General features: G+C 52.2%; 1 protein-coding gene across 5 annotated transcripts in view; it reads left to right on the forward strand.

The window, feature by feature from the left end:
- Window positions 1-19,278, forward strand: part of Tns1 (tensin 1) — a 215,067-nt gene that overhangs the window by 100,827 nt on the left and 94,962 nt on the right. For all 5 annotated transcript variants that reach the window (XM_038339634.1, XM_038339636.1, XM_038339640.1 and 2 more), the window contains 2 exons: window positions 6,776-6,817; window positions 18,926-18,967. In XM_038339634.1, coding sequence (XP_038195562.1) covers window positions 6,776-6,817; window positions 18,926-18,967 — 84 coding nt within the window. The remainder of the gene's footprint in view (window positions 1-6,775; window positions 6,818-18,925; window positions 18,968-19,278) is intronic.

A 19,278-nucleotide genomic window follows, 5' to 3' on the forward strand; every position in this document is an offset into this window, starting at 1 on the left:
GACATGCTGTTTGATTGTGTGGGGTGTGAGAGTCACGTCTGTATGTGGAGAGACCCATGGAGGGGTCTGCCAGGAGAGCAGTTTCCCTGCGTGAATAGCCCATCTGACAACCGTGTAAGACCTGGCAGTGGGCCAGGCAGCCAATGACAGGTGCCACGGAAGAGTATTCGAGCTGAAGGAGCAACTTCGGGACATAATAGGGTAGTGCTGGGGACCTTATGGGTCCTGGGGACAAAATTCTGAATCAGTGATCTGAGGCAGCAATGGGTCCTGTCTTCCCCAAGTTTTAATCTAGGTAGGGTTCCTTTATAGGAAGGGAAGCCCCCTCCAATTCTCTGTCATCACTGGAGCTGAGGGATCCAGGGCAGGGGCCAGTCTTCTGGTTCAAGATGTCCCTGGGAACAGGCCTCTTTTTGCCTCTTGGCAAAAAGGAACTCTCCACACTTCCTTCCTGGTCATAGTTGAACTCTATATAAGGGAAGGAAAGAGCCTTGCTACTGGCTTGGAGTTAGAGAAGGACAGTGCCCTGCAGGGTTTGAACAGGCCCAGAGGCTGAGGACTCAAGGTAGGGGCTACCCCTGTCCCCAGACCTCTCCAGCCTAGGGCCTGAAGCTCATCCTGGGAGGCTAGGGACTTTGAGCCTTGCTGGCATTCCTTAATCAGTCTTGTCCTGCTTCCAGGCTTCAACCCTATGGTCTTGACATCTTTTGGGCACCCACAAGACCCAGAGGACACCTAGGCTTCCAGGACAATACAGGGTGACTTAGTAGAGGCCTTTGATTTATCCCAGTGCATGGATGATATGAACTCACAGATGAGGTTTCCTTATTTATAGGTACAGATACTTCACTTTTCTGGGGCTACCATGTGGTGATGCTCAGTGACCAGAGTTTAGATGCTGGTTGCCTCCTGGTACAAAGGGTGACCACAGAGTGGTGGGTGATGTCTCTGCTTGGGAGTGGCAGGAGTAGAGGCTAGGCTGGAAGCTCTGGGCTAGAATGTTTTATGGGTTTCTAGATTTTGGGGTACCCAATGGTTCCCTGGCCCTAGGCTTCAGGTTTCTGCTTTCCCTCCCCTTTCTTTTCCTTGTTTCTGTTGGTATGGTTTCTGTACCTCTCTACTTGCCTTAAGTTCTCTACTCTTCCATTCTTCCTGTCCCTGTGCCAGGAATTCCCTGCCTGAAGCATAGCTTCTGGTGGTCCTTCCTCTACTCAAGAACCTTCAGTGGCTCCTCAGTGCCAGCAGCCCAAAGTCTGACCTCTTTTCCTGGACATTTATAGTTTTCCCTGGTCAAGCACAGAAAGAGTGGTGCACAGCTTCTCCTCTTTTATACCTAGCTCAGTGTTCCTTCATCAGAGCATCTTCCCTTTTCCCTGTCTGGGTCCCAGCCATAGGGGAGTCCTGGTGTGTTTTTTTGATATGCCAAGCATTCTCATTTCCACGTGTCTCACATGCATTAGTGTTACCGAAATACCCTTTCCCCATCTTCCCTTTCAAAATAGAATTCACTTTTGAAGTGAGAATTGGGCCAAGCTGCATTCTGGAAAGGACCTGTGTGCTTCCTTTTTGTGGGAATAGGGGTGGAATAGAGCAGGGGATCAGTATGAGCATGTGACATAGAGCAGAGGGACTGAAGTGATAACCTCCTCTGTGCGGGACTCACAGTCCCTCCTCGGGATGCCCACACTCTCCCAGTGACCTGCAGCCCCAGCACCTTGCCTCAGTGTGTGCCCCATCCAGCTGTGTGGCAGAGAACAGGTGGGAAAGGCAGGTGTCCGAGGGAGGCTGAAGTAAGCTGCAGTTTCTCTGAGAGCCTTCAGGTTTGTTGGGAGGTGACCCGAGACCTTGGGAGCTACTGTATCAAAGCACACCTTGCTAGGGGTGGGGTTTGAGGTACAGGGAACACATGTTAGACCGGAGCTTGATATGAAGAAAGTTGGGAAACCCTCCTGGTCATTGGCTGCCCAGCTAATGCTCCCAGATGTTTGACTTTGGGCATCTAGCTTAACTTCCCTGAGCCTTTTTTACTTCAAAAACTGGTCTGAAAGTGAAGATGTGTATGACTGTAAAGTGCCCAGCTCGGTGACACGCAGTAGGTGCTTTAAAGCCCCATTGTCTCTCTGTTCCATATGTCATTAATGTGGGTACCCAGACATGTTGGACAGGGATGGGGGTCACCATGAATATTCCTCAGGAAATGAGCCACATGTCCATCACACATGGATCCACTCAGGGCGGTAGTGTAGGCAGTGGACCTTGAACCTTGGTGGATCTTAGAAATGTGGATTCAGGGTCATGCAATTGGCTCTCATGGCTTCCGGGCTGGGTTCTCAGTCAACATCAGCATGCAACACTGTATCTTCAATACATGGACACTGCCTTCACCTTTATCCTCCAGGCTCTTCCTCTTTGGTCTGTGTCCAGTCTCTTCCTGTAAGAACAATAGGTCATATACTGAATCGGGCTCATCTTGGTGGACTCACCTAGTCATGTCTTTAAAGGCCCCATCCTTGGACACTTTCCAAAGGACTGGTTTGAATTTTCACATGCCAATTTGGGGGATATTATTCAGCTATATCATGAAGGGGAATTAGCCAGACACAAAATGACAAGCATGTGATTGCTCTTTCAGGAATGTGTCTGTTAGCAAACTGCAAATGTCCTGGTTTCTGTCCCATCTGACAGCACAAGACTTTCTGTGACTTCACAGGATGTATACGTGGATCTCATCATCAGCAGACAGTTCTGCAGTGGTGACACCTACAGGTGACCTCCAACCCAGTTTAGCTCAATATCGTACCAGACACAGTGACACGACATACCTCATAGGTTGGATACTTGGTCCCCAGGACTGCCTTCTGCCTCATAGGTGTCAGTTTCAAACTCCAGGGTGTCTTTGTGCTTCTGACCAATTGGGTGTCAACTGAGATTCCTTTGACCCCGCTTTGGGTACCATCAATTTGCTCTCGTGGCCCCGGAGACTTGGGAGCCATGGTTTGTGGTGTATCAGGAAGGGTTTGATGAAAGGTACAAGTGATGAGGGTGAGCAGTGAGGGAGTGAGGGGCACATCTCTCTCTGGAGCCTGTGTGTAAGTACCCCCCAGCCCATCCTTTGGGGTTCGTGTGAGACCTCTTTGCATGGTTCTGATTCTCACAGTCTGGTACAAACCCAGGAGAGCCTTTTGTCCATATTCTTTTTGACCTCCCTGGGTATCATTCCTCCCTCTGTAATCCTGCTGAGTTCTGTGGCCAGCTCCAGGATGGAGGATCCTGAGAGATGATCGTTTATGTGACGTGCCTAGGGTCACAAGGTAGATCTTCATAAATGGGCCTGTTCCTAAACTCCCCTTCCAAGGCAGATCCAAGAATCTTGATTGGGAAGGGGAGTTTAAAAATGGGAATGGTGGTCCAAGCCCCTTGAGGATCTATTGTCAGATCACAGAGGTCGCTGTGGTTAGCATATTCACAGTGCAGAAGGTGAGATTTTATGGGGTGGGAAGGGGAAGGGGGGCTCATTGTTCAGTGGGTGTGGTGTGTTGGATGATGAAAAGTTCTGGAAGTTCGTAGTGGCTAGAATGTCACTGTGGATGCACTCAGCTCCACTGATTTTATACTTAGAAATGCTTATTTTATGATACTTTTAATTTTAGGAAATTATTATTATTATTATTATTATTATTATTATTATTATTATTATTATATTGGGTATGAGGTATCGAATCTAGCATGTTGTACATTCCAGTCAAAAGACCTACCACTGGACCACATCTTCAGCCCACAAGATGGGGCTTTTTATGTCGTGTATGTTTTGCCACAGTAAAAAGGAAGAGGGGCCAGAGAGAGCTCAGAGGGTGGAGATTTGCTGCCAGACATCAGCATCCCATCTCCAGGACTCACGTGGTGGAAGGAGAGAACTGACTCCTGCAAGGTGTCCTCTGACCTTCATCCGTATAGCATGGCACAGATGTGCCCAGTACACCTGCATACAATGCATACGTGCACACGCACACACTCTTCTAAGATTATTTCTACTAGAAAAAGATAGTGGGGGCATTTAAGCCAAGTCACAGTGGTGCAAACCTGTGATTCTAACACTGGGGAGGCTGAGGCAGGAAAGAGAGAGTTCTGGGTTTGTGTTGGCTATGTTTAGTAAGACCCTCCCTCAAAAAAATAACAGAGCCACCACCATCAAATATAACAAGAAAAACCGTAGACCCAGCAAGTGTTAGAAAGAAACCCAAGATAGTGTTTCTACCCAGAATAAGGTGATGAGGTTATAGCTGGAAGTATGAGGCTTCCTGTACAGTTTCTTGGGTCAGGGTTCACAAGTATGGAGTCTCCTCTGCAGGACCTGGCCAGTTTAGGAATCTGGAGTTTTATGTAATCAAGGCTGAGCACTTAGGCTTTTATTGGGGTTTTGAGAACAGGGGTGCTACCCAGGTCCTCCTCCTTGCAGGGTAGTGAGGCACTGAAATGGGGGGCTGGCAGGGGTCTGGGTGGCCCTTGCTCTGTGCAGAGCAGGGTGGGTGTGAGAGCAGGGCAAGATGGTGCCTCTGCCCAGCTGTGGCTCGGTTCCTGTCTGCTATGCAGGGATAGTCAGTGGGCCCACCGTGGGCCCTGGCTGAGTTGTCACAGTGCACAGAGTCATGGCTGCTGGGAAGCGAGTGTGGTGGCAGGGTGCTGGTTGCTGCTGCTGTGAGGTTGTTGTCCTCTGTCCTTCATTTGGGAGCATGGCGCAGTAGGCTGATTCTTCCCCAGGTCCAGTGGGCTGCCAGGGGGAGCAACTCACCTGTGGCTGTCTGGCATGGAGGTGAGGTCACAGCAGGGCTGTCATCAAAGCCCTTGAAGACAGCCCAGGGCTACCTAAGTCACCTATAGTCAGTGGGGCCAGCCACTGCTGATGTCAGGAGTGTGGGGCTGTTGAGCATAGACCACAGAGTGGCAGGGCCCCTGGTACTCCTGGCATATTCTGGGCTCCTGAGAGGGTGGCTGGGGGCCAGGGTGCTGGAGAGAAGGAAAGACAGACGGCCTTTTAAGGAAACATTTCTGTGCCTCAGGAAAAAAAAAAAGAGCAAGAATGAGACTAGAAGCTTTGAGACACACAAGTCCGTGGCCAGCAGCCCTGGCCGGGTATGAGTCTGGGGTGGAAAGGCCCCTGGGATACCACTTTGAGGGAGTATAACTTTATTCCCTTAGGTGATAGTTCTTAGTGGGTACATCTGCTTGGAGAGTTGGGGGTGAAGAGCGAGGAAAGGGTCCATGGTTAGGATGGGCCTGGGAGAGAGACCCTCTGTGTGTCTCAAAGTCACTGCCCACCCTTATGCAATGGAGACCCGTTTGGGCTCTGGAAGCCAAGGCAGTTCTGACCTCCTGCATTATAGCCCTCTCTAGAGGTCACAACTATCTCTCTGCGGTGCTCAGGATGGGAGCCTAGCTGGGACCATCCTGACCAGGATGTGGCCCAGCAATCGTACCCCGTCCCTGTGGCGCTCTGATGAGTTGGGAGGGGGCCTCTGAGAGTCTGGTCTGTGCTTTGAATCTTCACAGTTGCTGTGGTTGGGTTGGCTTGGGGTTGTAAAGGACAGACAGTGTAACCTGTGGTTGAGCCGTGGCTATTGATCAGGATGACCATAGGTAGGTCTGGAGATTGTCTCTCTCCTCCCCATCTTAGCTCTCACTCTGGGTCTGGTTCTAAAACATTCACCCTGAGTTCTATGCCCATGTGAATCCGGAACTGGGCTTTGGGCTCTTTCTACACCCCCTATTCTCCTACTGGGAGGGCCATGAATAATCAGAGCTCTTCACACCAAATCTTGGGACCCAGATTGCCTGGGTTCAATTCCTAGCCTCACCTCTGCTGTGTGACTTTGGGTAAACTCCTTACCCTTTCTTACCTCTACTCCTCCTGGGGAGGTAACAGTAGAGTCTGCCTTTCTGGTTGTTGAAAGGGCAAAGCACTTTATTTAGCAGCGTGCCTGCTAAGTGGCACCAGCTCTGCAAGCGTTGGTATTGCACGTGAGATGGGGTTGCCTACCGTTTGGAGAGGCAGTTGCCTCTTCAGCCACCGTCTGCTTCTCTGTGGGCCTCTGGCCTGGTGCTTGGGTGAGGAGTCAGAGCCAAGGTTGAGGACTGAGATCCAAGAAAAATGTGTTGGCAGGAGAAAGGAATGTACTGGCCTCTGACACGTGCCCTGCTAATTGTCAGGGTGGCGTGGCCATTGAGCCCTCCTTCCTCTCTCCCTCCTAGAGGCCAAGTTGCCATGACCTTGGCTCAGAGAAGGATGAGGACGATCTGATAATGACAGTCCCCTTCCTAGTGGGTGCTGCCTCCCCTCAAAGTGCTCTGTGCAATCCCTGGAAGATCTGGCCATTCCCAGCCTGGGGGAGCCTCCCTCAGCTCTGACTTGGGGTGAGCCATTTGCTATGGGGAAAGATGGAGGGATGGGATTTTACTCTCCTACAGGTCTAAATCATGCTTTTCAAGTATTTTAAATCCATCTTTCTATACTGTAGAAGAATCGAGGAGGGCGCAGGGGGCCTTTATGGTTACCGTAGGATTCAGGTTATACATACTGCTATGCTGACCTCCAGGTAGGCGTGTTATGTTTTACAGGATTTGACCTGTGAGGGGCATTTCATGTTTGTTGTCTGGTCTAAGTCTTTGTGGGTGGCCCCAGGGAAGGCAATTCCCTTGGGGATGGGGTAAGAGTGGGCTCAGGAGGCCCAGGGGCTGCTGGGACAGATGCTAACAGCGACATTTTTTACCTCTCTTCCAGGTGGCTGCCCCTTGTGTTCCTCCATCCAGCCATGAACTGGTGGTGAGTGACAGCCTTTCTCTCTCCTTCCAGTCTCTTGCATGTTGGGAGCTGGGTTGTGGGGTGGAGTGGGTTGAGGGCTTGGGGCTGAGGCTGGTGGGAGGAAATGAGTCATGAGGTCCCTCCTGACGTGCTACAGGGCCTGCTCTGTGTGTCTGGAGATTTGAGGTCCTTGGGAAAACCCATAAAAGGCCATCTTGTATGTCCCCAGGCCTGGCTAGGTTACTGTTGTTCTAGGGCCTGGAGTACTAGGGTGTTCTGTGGTATCTCCTTCCACCCTCCTGCTTGAAGGTCTTGTACCCTTCAGCTGGAGGCAGGGGCATAGATGGTATTTCCCGGAGTCCATCTACAAGGTGGTGACCTCTGCTCCTCTCCTCAGCTTTGCTATGTCCCCGTGACTCTGTTTTTCTGCTTTTATGGCCCTCATCCCCCTCATCCCTGTCATGTTTCCAGAACAGTTCGGACAGGGGCAGGACCTCTGTGAGTTGTGGGCTGTGGAGCTGGCCCGCTGCAGACTGATTCCAGCTGGGCTGACGTGTTGGCCGGGCTTCCTGCTTCCTTAGCCTCTCCAGGTCCCATTCCACTGCATTCTGGGGGCAGGTTGGGTCTGGAGACTGAAGAAGGGCTCTCTCTCTCTCTCTCTCTCTCTCTCTCTCTCTCTCTCTCTCTCTGTGTGTGTGTGTGTGTGTGTGTGTGTGAGAGAGAGAGAGAGAGAGAGAGAGGAGGAATGTGCAGAGGGGCTCGAGGTGGGCCATACCTGCTGGGCTGGTGTGGAACATCTGTGGTGGTACCAGCGTTGCGGGGGTTGTGGGGGGAGTCTGAGTCTGGTTGCTGGTATCCTTCACAGAAGCATGGTCACTTGCTCTGCCTAGATGTGGAACACAGAGCCATGGCATCTAGTTTTCTTTTGCTTCAGCCCTAACTTGCCCATAACTGTAACCTGGTCGCTTCTTTCTCTTCGTATCTTGGACTTCTGATGCACTTGGGCTCTCAGATTCCTGGCCCCTTAGGGCCATGCCACTCTGCGATGGCCAGACCAGCTACATAGACCCGACTCCCTAAGTCAGACTCTCCTAGACTTCAGCTACCCCACCGGAGCCTCCAGATGTGGGGTGTTACTTTCACAGATCACTGTAGCAATAGCAGTGTAGGGGCGGGGCTGCGAATGAGGCCAGAGTGGTCTGGCTAGAAGCCCCTCCAGGGTCACAAAGGCATCCCATGTGCCAGAGGAGGATGGTTGGGAGAGAATATGATGACTGTTGTCATTTCTACTGAGCTGCTACCTTAGGGCTAAGAACAGAATGTCCTTGGATGCCCAGGAAGGCTGAGGGTCCAGGGTTTAGGGACCACGAGGCAGGGGCCGGCTCGTGGGTTTTGTCTAAGGTCAGGACAGAAGGGCCTAGGATGGTGCTCCTACTGGAGGCCTGCAGTTAGGAGCTGGAAGGGCTGCCTGCCTTTGAAGGGCATGCGTGCCAGGTCAGCCTTCCTCCTGACTCCGTGCTGTGCTCAACCTCACAGTGGTAGCAGCCTTGCAGGGCTTTGGGTGAGCTGTCTCCTGGTTGAGGCTGGGGCCTGAAGGTGGTGATGGTCCTCAGAACCCAGCTCCCCCAGCAGTAAGAAAAAATCAAGGGGTTCCGCTCCTTCCCCTGTGTCCCAGCACCCCATTCCCAGATCCTTATTCCTCTCCCATTTCTTGATCCCCAACTTCTTGGCTTCACTTGAATGACCCCTCTTTCTTTAGTTGCCCTTTCCCAGAGCGAGAGCTAGTAAGAGTACCCACTGCATGAAGTTGTCAGGAGAATAAAACATCAGACTCATCCACCTAATGATATATATTCCAGGCCTCCAAAGTCTGTCACCTCTGGAGCAAACCCTGAGGCTCTTCCACAGACGCCGTCCTCCCCCAGCTCCTCTCTTTCCCTTACCTTGTGTCCTCACCCAGCCTTTATCTTGCTGAGCCTTAAACATATCAGACACCATGCTACCCCCAGGGACATGGCTCCTTCTCTTCCCTCTGCCTCGAATGCTCTTCTCATAGACATGCCTCCTCACCGGTCAGCATCTCCCTCCCCCCCAGGAATCTCACCTCCCTTCCTTCTTCCCTTGCTCCATGGTGCTTGTGACCTCTTCCATCCTCTGCACCTACTTATTTGCCTGTATCTTGACTGAGGGGGTTCCACCCACACCAGCGTGTGAGTTCCAGGACAGGGACTTTTATCTTCCTGGCATTTGGTAGACATTCATACACACGCACTGGGCACAGATTAGGTCTGTGATAGCTGGTGGTGGGGTAGGTGGGTCCTACTGTGGTCCTGCGTTCCCTGATGCCTGTGGTGAGTTCTGGACATGGGTCTGGGGCAAGCAACTGTACTCAATGGGAGGCCCTGTGCTGCCCTGCCAGTGGGAAAGCAGCCCAGGAGAAACAAGGAGAAAGTTTGGCTCCCCCAACACACTCAGCACCTGCTTCCTCGCCGTGGGTGAGGCGAGTGCTTTGAGCAGGCTCCTAAGAGGGAGGAAAGGGTGGGTTCAGGGTTTTCCTTCCTTTTCCCTCCAGTGCCAGCCTTCCAGCCGCTGTAGGGCACCGTCTGGCCTGCCTTATTCTACTGTTTCCCAGCTTGGTGTGTCCCGTTCATCTGTCTGACTATGGCATGTTCTGGCCTTGGTTTGCCTCTGCTTCCGCAAGATTTTTTTTTTTTTTTTTTTTTTTACTAACCTTGGATGAATCCTAACCACCCTTCCCCTGATTCAGACCCAGATTTTCTGCCCAGCTTCAGGCCCTGCTGGCCAAACATATTTTCCAGTTTGTGCCCAGGGCAGCTAGGCCTGACTGGTTTAATCTTCAACTCAGGTTTTCATCTTACTCAACAGATGTTGCCCAAGGGATTGGGTGGAATAGTTCGGGGGGTTGCCCCCTCCAATGGGGCTCTAGGGGGCAGGATGGAGTTAGGGCGCTCGCCCTGAACGCTCCTGATGCGTGCAGGGAGCTGAAGCAGCTGTTCTCTGGCCCTGAAACAGAAGAGTTTGAGGAATTTCCCGATGATGATGGCCGCATGCGTTGCCCACTAAGACACTTTGTGTCAGGGCCTTTGCACGTGAGAACTGGCACCCAGAGACCTGAGTGGAGTGTCGGGCCTCTGTACATGAGAACTGGCACCCAGAGACCTGAGTGGGGTGTCGGGCCTCTGTACATGAGAATTGGCACCCAGAGACCTGAGTGGGGTGTCGGGCCTCTGTACATGAGAACTGGCACCCAGAGACCTGAGTGGGGTGTCGGGCCTCTGTACATGAGAACTGGCACCTAGAGACCTGAGTGGGGTGTCGGAGCCTCTGCACGTGAGAACTGGCACCCAGAGACCTGAGTGGGGTGTCATGGCCTCTGTACAGGAGGACTGGCACCCAGAGACCTGAGTGGGGTAGCTATCAAGACATCTGAGGCTAAGCAGTTTGCACACGAGGGCTTGTACCCTAGACACCTGGGTCACTGGAGACACAGCCTCCCCTGCCATCGCCAGCCTCACAGCAGGGGGTTGGGAAGTCCTATAGAGTGACCTGGAGGTCAGGTTGGGGTGAGAGTTGGGGAACTGGGGAGTCAGAATACTTAAGGGCACGTGGTTTCTGCAATAACAACATAGCAGTCTCCCCCACCTCCCAATTTGAGGTTTTACTTTCCCGGGTTTCAGTTACCCGATGTCAACCAAGGTTCAAAAACATTGAGTGGAAAATTACAGAAATAAACAATTCATCCACTTTAAAGTGTGTGTCGTTTCAAGCAGTGGAATGAAACCTGGGGGTGTCTATCCACTCGTGCCCAGTGAGGGGCTGCTGGATATGCTGTTTGCCTGTGAGTCAGCCGCGGCTTCTGCCCCCAGATGGACCATCATGGTGTCATAGTGTGGGATTCAAAGTCACTGTTACTTTACTGAATAGTATCTCCACAGTACAAGAATTTCAAAGCTGGCCAATCAGGCAGGGCTAAGGGAAGCCACGAGCTGCTTCCTCTATATGAGGAGAGTTTTCTCCACATATGTATAGGATTTTATTATAGCTGTCATTTTGGGCGGCTGCTGGAATCTTGGGATTGCATCGAGGGAGAGGGACCACAGCGCCAGTAACAGTGAAATGCTCATGCTTGGTATAGTTTTGGATGTGGGTGCAGGAAAGGGATGCTGTGCCTTGCTCCAGTGCGGCTGATGTGAAGCTGAGTTGAGGCCACAATGGTGAGAGTGAGCTTTCCCTCCATCAGCCTTTACCAGAGCATCCTCCCAGCCACAAACAGTGACAAATGCCACCGTCGCTTTCGCAGCTCCTCAAGTTTCCACGGCCTTCTCCATGGCTCAGGCAGCTGGGGGCACCTGGGCAGCTCGTGTCTACCCTGGACAGACAAGCAGGGGCACGTATAGTGGTTAGATTGGGGCTCAGGAAGCTGGCTGCCTTGCTCATAGGTGCAAAGCTGGTAGTAGCAGGATGGACTTAGAAGGGTACCCTGGTCTGATTCCTTGGGGGCTTCTCATGGTCCCTAGTGTCTCTGTTGGCTAGTGGGCTAGGGTGTTGAGAGAGGACCTGTCACCTCTTCAAGCATTCCTTAATTGCACCCACCCATGGCTATGCACGCAGGGTCTGTTACAGCCATGGTGCTTACATGCAGAGTTCTTTTTAAAGTTGGTTTGCTTTTTTTTTTGCTTGGTGGGGAGCCTAGAGTCTTGTGCATGCGAGGTAAGCACTACCAAGCTACACTTCCAGCCCAGTGGTGTTCTTTTCTGCTGAAGTTGCCAGGTCTTATATAGATCTTAAGTTTTTAAAAAAGATTATTTGTATTTATATGTATATATTATGTAGTGTGTGTGTGTGTGTGTGTGTGTGTGTGTGTGTGTGTGTGTGTAGGTACCTGCCTGACTAGAAGAAGTGGAGACAGGGTTGCAGATGATTGCCTGATGTGGGTGTTAGGGGCTGAATTCCAGTCCTCTGGAAGAGCAATGTCTTAGTTGCTATTCTACTGCCCTGACAAGACACCATGACCAAGGCAACTTATTAAAGAAAGCATTTAATGGGGGCTGTGGTTCCACAGGACTAGAGTCCATGGCCATCGTGGAAGGAAGCGTGTGGCAGGCAGGAAGGTGCAGCACTCTAGCTGAGAGCTTACATCTGTTCTACAAGCACAGGGCAGAGAGAGAGGAAGAAGGAAGAGGAGGTGGAAGAAGGAGGAGGAAGAGGAAGGGGAGGAAGGAAGGGAGGGATAAGGGGAGGGAGACTTGGCTTTTTATATCTAAAAGCCCACCCCAGCCACACACCTTCTCCAAAGAGATCACACATCCAAATCTTTCCCAAATAGTTCCACCAACTGTGAGCCAAGCATTCAAATATATGTGCCTATGAGAGCCATTCTCTTTCATCCAAATACCACAGTGAGTGCTCTTATTGATGAGCTGTCTCTCCAGCCTGGACCCGAAGATTTTAAACTGCTATACAAAGGACCCCGTCATAGGATCTGGGGGCAGCGGGTATCCGGTTGCCTCCTGTTAGAAAAGAGTAGCATGAAGCTGGGCATGGTGATACCATGCCTGTAATCCCAGCACTCAGGAGGTGGAAGCAGGAAGATCAGAGTTCAAGATTATTCTCAGCTACAGAGAGCTTGAGGCCAGCCTGGTCTACGGTGGGAGTCTGTGGTTTTATTTTTGTTTGTTTTTAAACTAACTGTTAGAAAAGAAGAGGAGGAAGAGGAGGTGATGAGCTGGTGTGGGAAAACTGGAGGGCCGGCTTTCATCTCCCCCATCAAGGACTGTGACAGGGAAATGCTTTGTGGATCTGATGAAATTAATCCCAGGGTGCTGAGAGGAGCACGGTTGGCCATTTTTAGAAAATTCTGGAAAACGGAGTCATGCCAGGAGGCAAGCTTGATCTGAGGCTGACTTTAAAAGGGAGGGAGCCTGTAGGCCTGAGCTTCTAGAAGACCCCAAATGGGGAAGGGATCATACAGCTCATTCAAGCACAGCAGAAGGACCAGGTGCATGAGGTCTTACTTGGGAGGCTTGGTCTTGTTTTCTATTGCTCCCCAAGTAGCACTTAAGAGGTGGAAATTGTCCAGGGGATGGTGGGTTTGGGAGCCGGGAAAAGGTTTCAAACATCAAATGTGCCCATCGGGACTGTTTTGGGGGTGGGGACTGATGTCTACTGTTAGAGCCCCTTACTAATCACTGATACCTATTGGGTGTGGGGTGCCAGCTACGAGCCTCCTCAGGCTCTTTACTCAGGGTTGGCAAGGGACACGCTCTCCAGAGGTCAGAGGTCAAAGCCTCTTTTGACCACCACTGGGAGAGGCTCAGTAGGATGCAGGATCCTGCCCTCAGCAGCCTGATGTTTGGATCAGAACTGTGCTCAGGGGGTTTAAGCCTGGGCTGGGCTGCCAGGTCAGGATGCACAGGGTTGCCAGGTCAGGAGGCAAGGCAGAGGGAAACCATACCATAGGCTGCACCAGTGGCTAACTCTGTGCTCTCGCTAGGGGGAGCCTTGGGGTTCAGGGGAATAAGTTAATCTGCTTGTGCAAAACCTTGGAAAGCTTGCCTCTTTTGTCAGGGCTGGTTTGGGGGAAGGAATAGAGAGGGCTCTAGAAGGTGGGTAGGGCTAAATGCATGCCTTGGTACAAACTGTAGAAGCAGGCAAACAAATATGGCTTGCATGTTGGTCGGCCTGCTCTTGCTCGGGGAAGAGGACACTTTTGTATACTACCTGGGTCCAGACATCCACTTGGTGGCCCTGGCTGGCAGGTGGGGAGTGGTGTAAGATGGAGAGGAAAGGCAGGCTGGAGACAGGGAAGAGGCTAGAGAGGGAAGGACGAAGCTTAGAGGAGTTCACGGCCCGGGTGGAGAACAGGACCTTGAGTGCTAAGCACTAAGGGCCATTATGGGTCCTTGAGCAGGCAATTGACCCAAAGCGGGCTTTTAGAAGTGGGCGTCTGCTGCCAACTGGGGGTGGCTTGGCAGGAAGGGGTGGCCATGGGATGGCAGCAGGAAGGGGCTGGGGTAGACATTAAGCAGGGGTTTCATGGGCCCTGGGCCAGATTAGCTCAAGGATGTGGAGGTGGCACAGCCTATGGCAGGCCTGGCCCCCTGGGGGAGGGGAGCTGTGCTCAAAGGAACTACTCTGTATTCTAGCCTGGCCCTGAGCTGGGGCTGGTGAGGATGTCCTTAGCCCATGTTATAGTGCCAGGCCCCTCAGGGTTGGCTTGGAGGAGGGGCTGGGGACAGGAACAGACTTGCTTGGCGTTCCTCTGGGGGTGCGGAAATCAGGCATAGCTTTCCGCTTAATCACCAAGAGCCTGTTCTTTTCCCCTGATGGCCTGAGTGTGTCTAAGAGGCTGTGGCCTTGGCAGCAACTTAACCTGAACATTTAGGTCAGCATCCCTGCCACCGGGGCCTTTTGCCTGCCCAGGGTCCGCTTCAGCCCCAGCTGTTCCTGTGCCCACCTCATGATGGAGCATAGCAGGGGCACAGATTTGGAAGGCAGACCTGGGCTCACATAGAATATCCTCCAGAAACTGCCAGAAGAGGAGCCAAAAGCTCCTTCTTCAGCCCTTGTGACCGTGAAGTGGAATGATGGCTCAGGAGGCCTGGGCAGCAATTGACCCACAGCAGGCTCTTAGAGTGGGCAGCTCTGGCTTTCTCTGCTGCTCTTGCTGCTTGTTATTGTTATTATTATTACTGTTGAGAAGATGCCCTTATGGGTGTTACGTGTATGCAGCCCAGCTCCCCACTGTCCTACTCTGTTAAATGTCCCCAAATGCCATGCCCTGGCCCCTGCCTCCCTTCACCCGACCCCATATCTACTTACGGTTCTATTTTGGGAAGAAGTGGGCCCAGAATAGTTTCCCCTGGGCCTTGGATCTGAGCAATTCCAGCTCCTTCTGGCTGTCCCTACTAGCTCCCAGGCCCTTCCCCTCCCAAGATAGGTAGTACTGGGTGATCTCACAGATCATCAGCGTGGTGGCAAATGTGATGTCACGGGGTCTTTTTGGCTCCCAAACTGCCCGGATTCCAGCCTTCCCTTGGGACAAGTGCAAAGAGAGCTGGCAGGCTAGTGCTGAGGGTTTGAAGAGTTCTGGACAGAATGTTCCACAGGAGGCTGAGGCTGCATTCTGCGCCCTCCCTCTTTGCCTCTGAGCCCTGGACTCAGGCTGGGGCATCCCCGAGCCCCAGCATTTCCTTCCTCTAAACAGCTGCCCACAGATACATTTTTTTTTTACCCCAACACAGCCTCCCTGCAGGCTACCAATGTATTCTACTGAAGAGCTCCAGGCAGGTGTCCCAGCCTCCCAGTTTTCCAGGACATGCTCACCGTCCGTCACTCAGCACGGACACAGGGAGGGAGAGGGCATATGTATGGGGAATACTGAAGAAAGGACCCGTAGCTTCCTTACCCACCCCATGGTTCACAGCAGATTCAGGAAGTTCCCCGCTATCTCTCTCTCTGCAGTTGCTCCCATTTTCCAGTCTTCCTACGGAAGTTCAGGGAAGTAATCTATTCTGACTGGTGACCCTCAGTGAGGCTCTGTGTCACTAGGCTTTAGGGCCCCACAAGTGGGGTCTCTGCTGAGTGGGGCTAGGAAGACGGCTCAGTAGACGAAGAGCTTGCTGTGTAAGCATGCAGACCAGAGTTCCAACCCAGCACCGTGTCCGGGCAGAGCAGGGCCGAGCGGTGCTGGGTGGTGACAGGAAGAGCCCCAGGGCTTGCTAGCCACCCAGTGAGGTGGAGAGCCATAGAGGGAGACACGTGATGTTGGTCTCTGGTCTTCACGCGTGTGCACTTAGGTGCACACACAGCTGTACACACACAAAATGAGTTAGAGACCAAGGGAGCCTATGAGGACACTAGGTAGAGCTCAAATGCCAGCTCTTTTCCTCTGGGCATTGCGGTCTCTCACTGTTCACTTGCCTTATCTGTGAGACGATAACACGTACTTCCCAGGATGCCGTGAGGTCTGGGATGGAAGCAGCAGAACCTGGTCCCCTGTCTGTTGCACAACAAGCGGCTGTTCTTGCTTTAGCCTTGGGAAAAGGTGTCTCTAGATCATGGCTGGCAGTAGGGGGAGACAGTGGAGGCCGGTAGGATGCAAAATGTGAGGAGGCCTGGCTCTCAGGGGCAGAGGCACTGTGCGGAATGCGGTGTGTTTGTGGGGGCGGGCGCTGTGCCCCCTCCAGTTTCTAGACCTGGGCTGGCAGGCGTTAGGGGCTCCTGTGTGAGGCCAGCGTTGCCCTTGTTTAGAGTCCATGTGACTCAGCCTTATGTTGCTGACCTTGAGATGTCAACTGACCCCAGGAGAGGGGCAGTGAAGTGAACTTGGCACTGGGTTCTGCAGGCATCAAGTCCTGCCTTGCATCTTGTTCAAGATACTGGCCTGTCTTCCGTCTGCACCTCAGTTCTGATCTGTGGGTCAGGGAGAAGGAGGAGGTGATGTTTCAAGGCTCTCTAGTACATGCCTTGAGGGTGGCACGTGAGGATGTAGTATGCATGTGTGCATAACACGTGCATGCATTCGTGTGTGTATACACGTGTGCATGTGGTTTAGAAAGGTCCTGCCCTAAAACTAAATAAAGATGGAAAGCTTTCCTGTGTCCAGGGGACCCGAGATGCTGCTGTGCTGCCAGTCAGTTCTGTGTATGGTTAGGGTATCAGAGAAGGGAGCAAGGAGACCGTTCATTCCACAGAAAATTCCCGAGGGCCCACAGCGTGCCAGGCACTGTTCTCTGCTCAGTGTGGGCATAGTTCATATTCCAGTGAGAGGCAGGCTCTAAAGGATGTTAGTAAATATAAAATAGGGTGTTGGAGAGCAGTGTGTTCTAAGAAGAAAAATCAGGGATTAGCGAGATGGTGCAACAGTTAAGAGCACTGCTCTTAGAGAGGACTTGCATTTGGTTCCTAGCTCCCACGTTCAGTGATTGGTAACCCCAGTTCTGGGTGAGCTGATACCCTCTTATGGTCTTGCACACAAGTGGTGCACATGTGTACACTCTGGTGCAAAGACATACATATAAAATAAATAAACACCATTTGTCGCTAAGACTAAAATCGCCCAGGGAAGGTTAGTGTGTGTGTGTGTGTGTGTGTGTGTGTGTGTGTGTGTGTGTGTGTGTGTGCCTGTCTGCCTATTTGCATGGGAACTTGCACTTGAGGTATAATCAGGGACCCACAGTTCTGAGGCTGCTACTTCTGAGTCCCCAGCTGCCCTGGAGAGTCCCTAAGAGCTTTCCCATTGTGCCATGAGAGCTTGGATGGCCTTAGCTGCCTCTGCCCAGCTGGGCCCAATCCCTGCACTTTCCCGTTCCCAGGTAGTCTAGGACTGGTAGCTAGGTAGTCTAGACTGGAGAACTAGGGTGGGAGGGATGCATGCATGCTGGGCTGAGGTTATGAACTCTGCAGGGCAGTCTGGGTGTTTGGAAATTTTTAGCTCCTCAGGAGACATGTGGGACAGTGTGTTGAAGGCATCTGACTGCTGTCGATTCTTGCCTGTGGCTGGCCTCCAGCTGGCAAAGGGAAGGAGTGGGGGCCGAGGGGACAGCGCTCAGATGATCTCTGGCAGGAATGGTGCGTTTCTCCTGCTCTGCTGAGGCCTGTAGTTTTGTACTAAACTTTATGGCTTGGAGAAGGCTGAGCAATGGTCTGAGTAGGGCATGGTGGGGTGGGCCTCCATGTCATGGGGGAACTCCAGGGTGAGAGGGTAGCATTAAGGGCTAGCCAGTGCTGGGAGCCAGACCCTCTTCATAGGGGGCCTTTATCCCATTCACTCAACATATAATTACTCCAGTTAGCCATGCAGGTGGACAGCAAGAAATAGGCTTATGGTCACCCTGCTAACAGCAGAGTCAGGGTGTTGGCTGGGCACTCTGGTCTTAGAGTCATCCAGGACCCTGCTGGAGATACACATTTCTGCTCCCTCCAGGGTGTGATGACTTAGAAGTTCTAGGTAGGTGGGACACCCAGTGCCAATAGCCTTTCAGGTGGCCCCAGTCACTTCTTGGAGTGGCAGGTAAAACTCTAGGGATGGTGGGGAGGTGAGCTTGGCCGAGGAGTCCCCTATCCCCCTGCCACCACCCCATTCACTCTTCTGGACATTTTTAGGGTGAAGCTTCTGTGTTGACTGGGGTAGAGGGAGGATGGCTGGGACGGTTCATCTGTCCATGTTTGTGTTGATGGCCCACTTCTGGTCCCCCTGGTTCCTGGCATGAGGGAGTTTCTACCGAGTTGATCAAAATGTCACTGTGATTACTTTGGATGAAGGTAGACCCAGAATCCAAAATCAGGGCAGTTAAGAGCATGTATTGCTCATGCAGGAGACTGGTGTTCAGTTCCCAGCATTCCTGTGGAATGGTTTGCAACCACCTGTAAATCCAGTTCTAGAGATCTGGTCCACATATGGGTAGACACACATGCACATAATTAAAGTAATACAAACAAATCTAAAATCCCCAAATGAACTCTGGTTGGAGAAGTGCAGTGAATAGGGCCAGATTAGACCATTCCTTTAGGTGGGTACCACATGGGGTATAATCGGAGCTCCCTAGAGGAGGGAGGCCACCAAGGAGGAGGAGAAGGCACAGTGTGCAGTGAGTGTGTGTGTGTGTGTATGTGTGTGTGTGTTTGTGTGTGTGCTGTGGGTACCGAGGGTGGGGCTAGCAAGTCACCGTGGAACTGGGCTTGGGCAGTATTCAGCAGGCAGGCTCTGACCCCCGGAGTTCATGCTCTAACTTCTGTCTGTTTGTTGGGGCTAACAGGCCATGGTGGTCCCTGCCTCTGTGGGTTCTTGTCCCAGATAGACACAGTGGAGGTGAAGCCCTGGCTAACCGGAACAAGAGTGCTTTGGCCTGTTGTCCTCGTTTATTGAGTGGTGTGAGGTTTGCACTGTCACCCAGTGTGGGCCCTCGGTGAGGGTGGACCTGCTTGGCTCTCTATGACTAAGAAGATTGTGTGTCATTTTGCAAATGCCGCTTCCCTAGCTTGGGACTAGCCCAGTGATGTATTGAAGCTCGGGACCGTGCCTCGTTACCACCTGACTGCCAGCCTAGAAGGCAGCTGTGCCAGTATGTCTGTGATGCTCACACTATTTCTTGTTTTTGTCTCTAGCCCATCACCACGGAGAGCGTACCCAAGAATGTAGTGGATGTGGTGAGTGACAGTGGGCAGAATGGGGAGGTGCTGGGAGGGGTGGGCTGTAGGGTGTGGGAGGGGCTGGAGCCCTGAGAAAGGGGTGCTGAGGATCTTGGAAGCTGTGCCCAGCCATGGGCAAGGTCAACAGAGAGGGAGCAGGGTGGGGCTGTGGAGGAAATCAATGATTAAGTCTGTCTGCAGGAAATATGCTAAATGTCTCAGGCCTGTAAACTAGCATCCAGAAGGCTGAAGCAGGAGGGTTCCCCTCAGTTTTAGGTCAGCCTGGGCTACGTAATAAGACCCCTTTCAAACAAACAAACAAAGAAACA

This window comes from Arvicola amphibius, chromosome 8 (genome assembly GCF_903992535.2).
Source record: "Arvicola amphibius chromosome 8, mArvAmp1.2, whole genome shotgun sequence".
Classification (NCBI taxonomy): Eukaryota; Metazoa; Chordata; class Mammalia; order Rodentia; family Cricetidae; genus Arvicola; species Arvicola amphibius.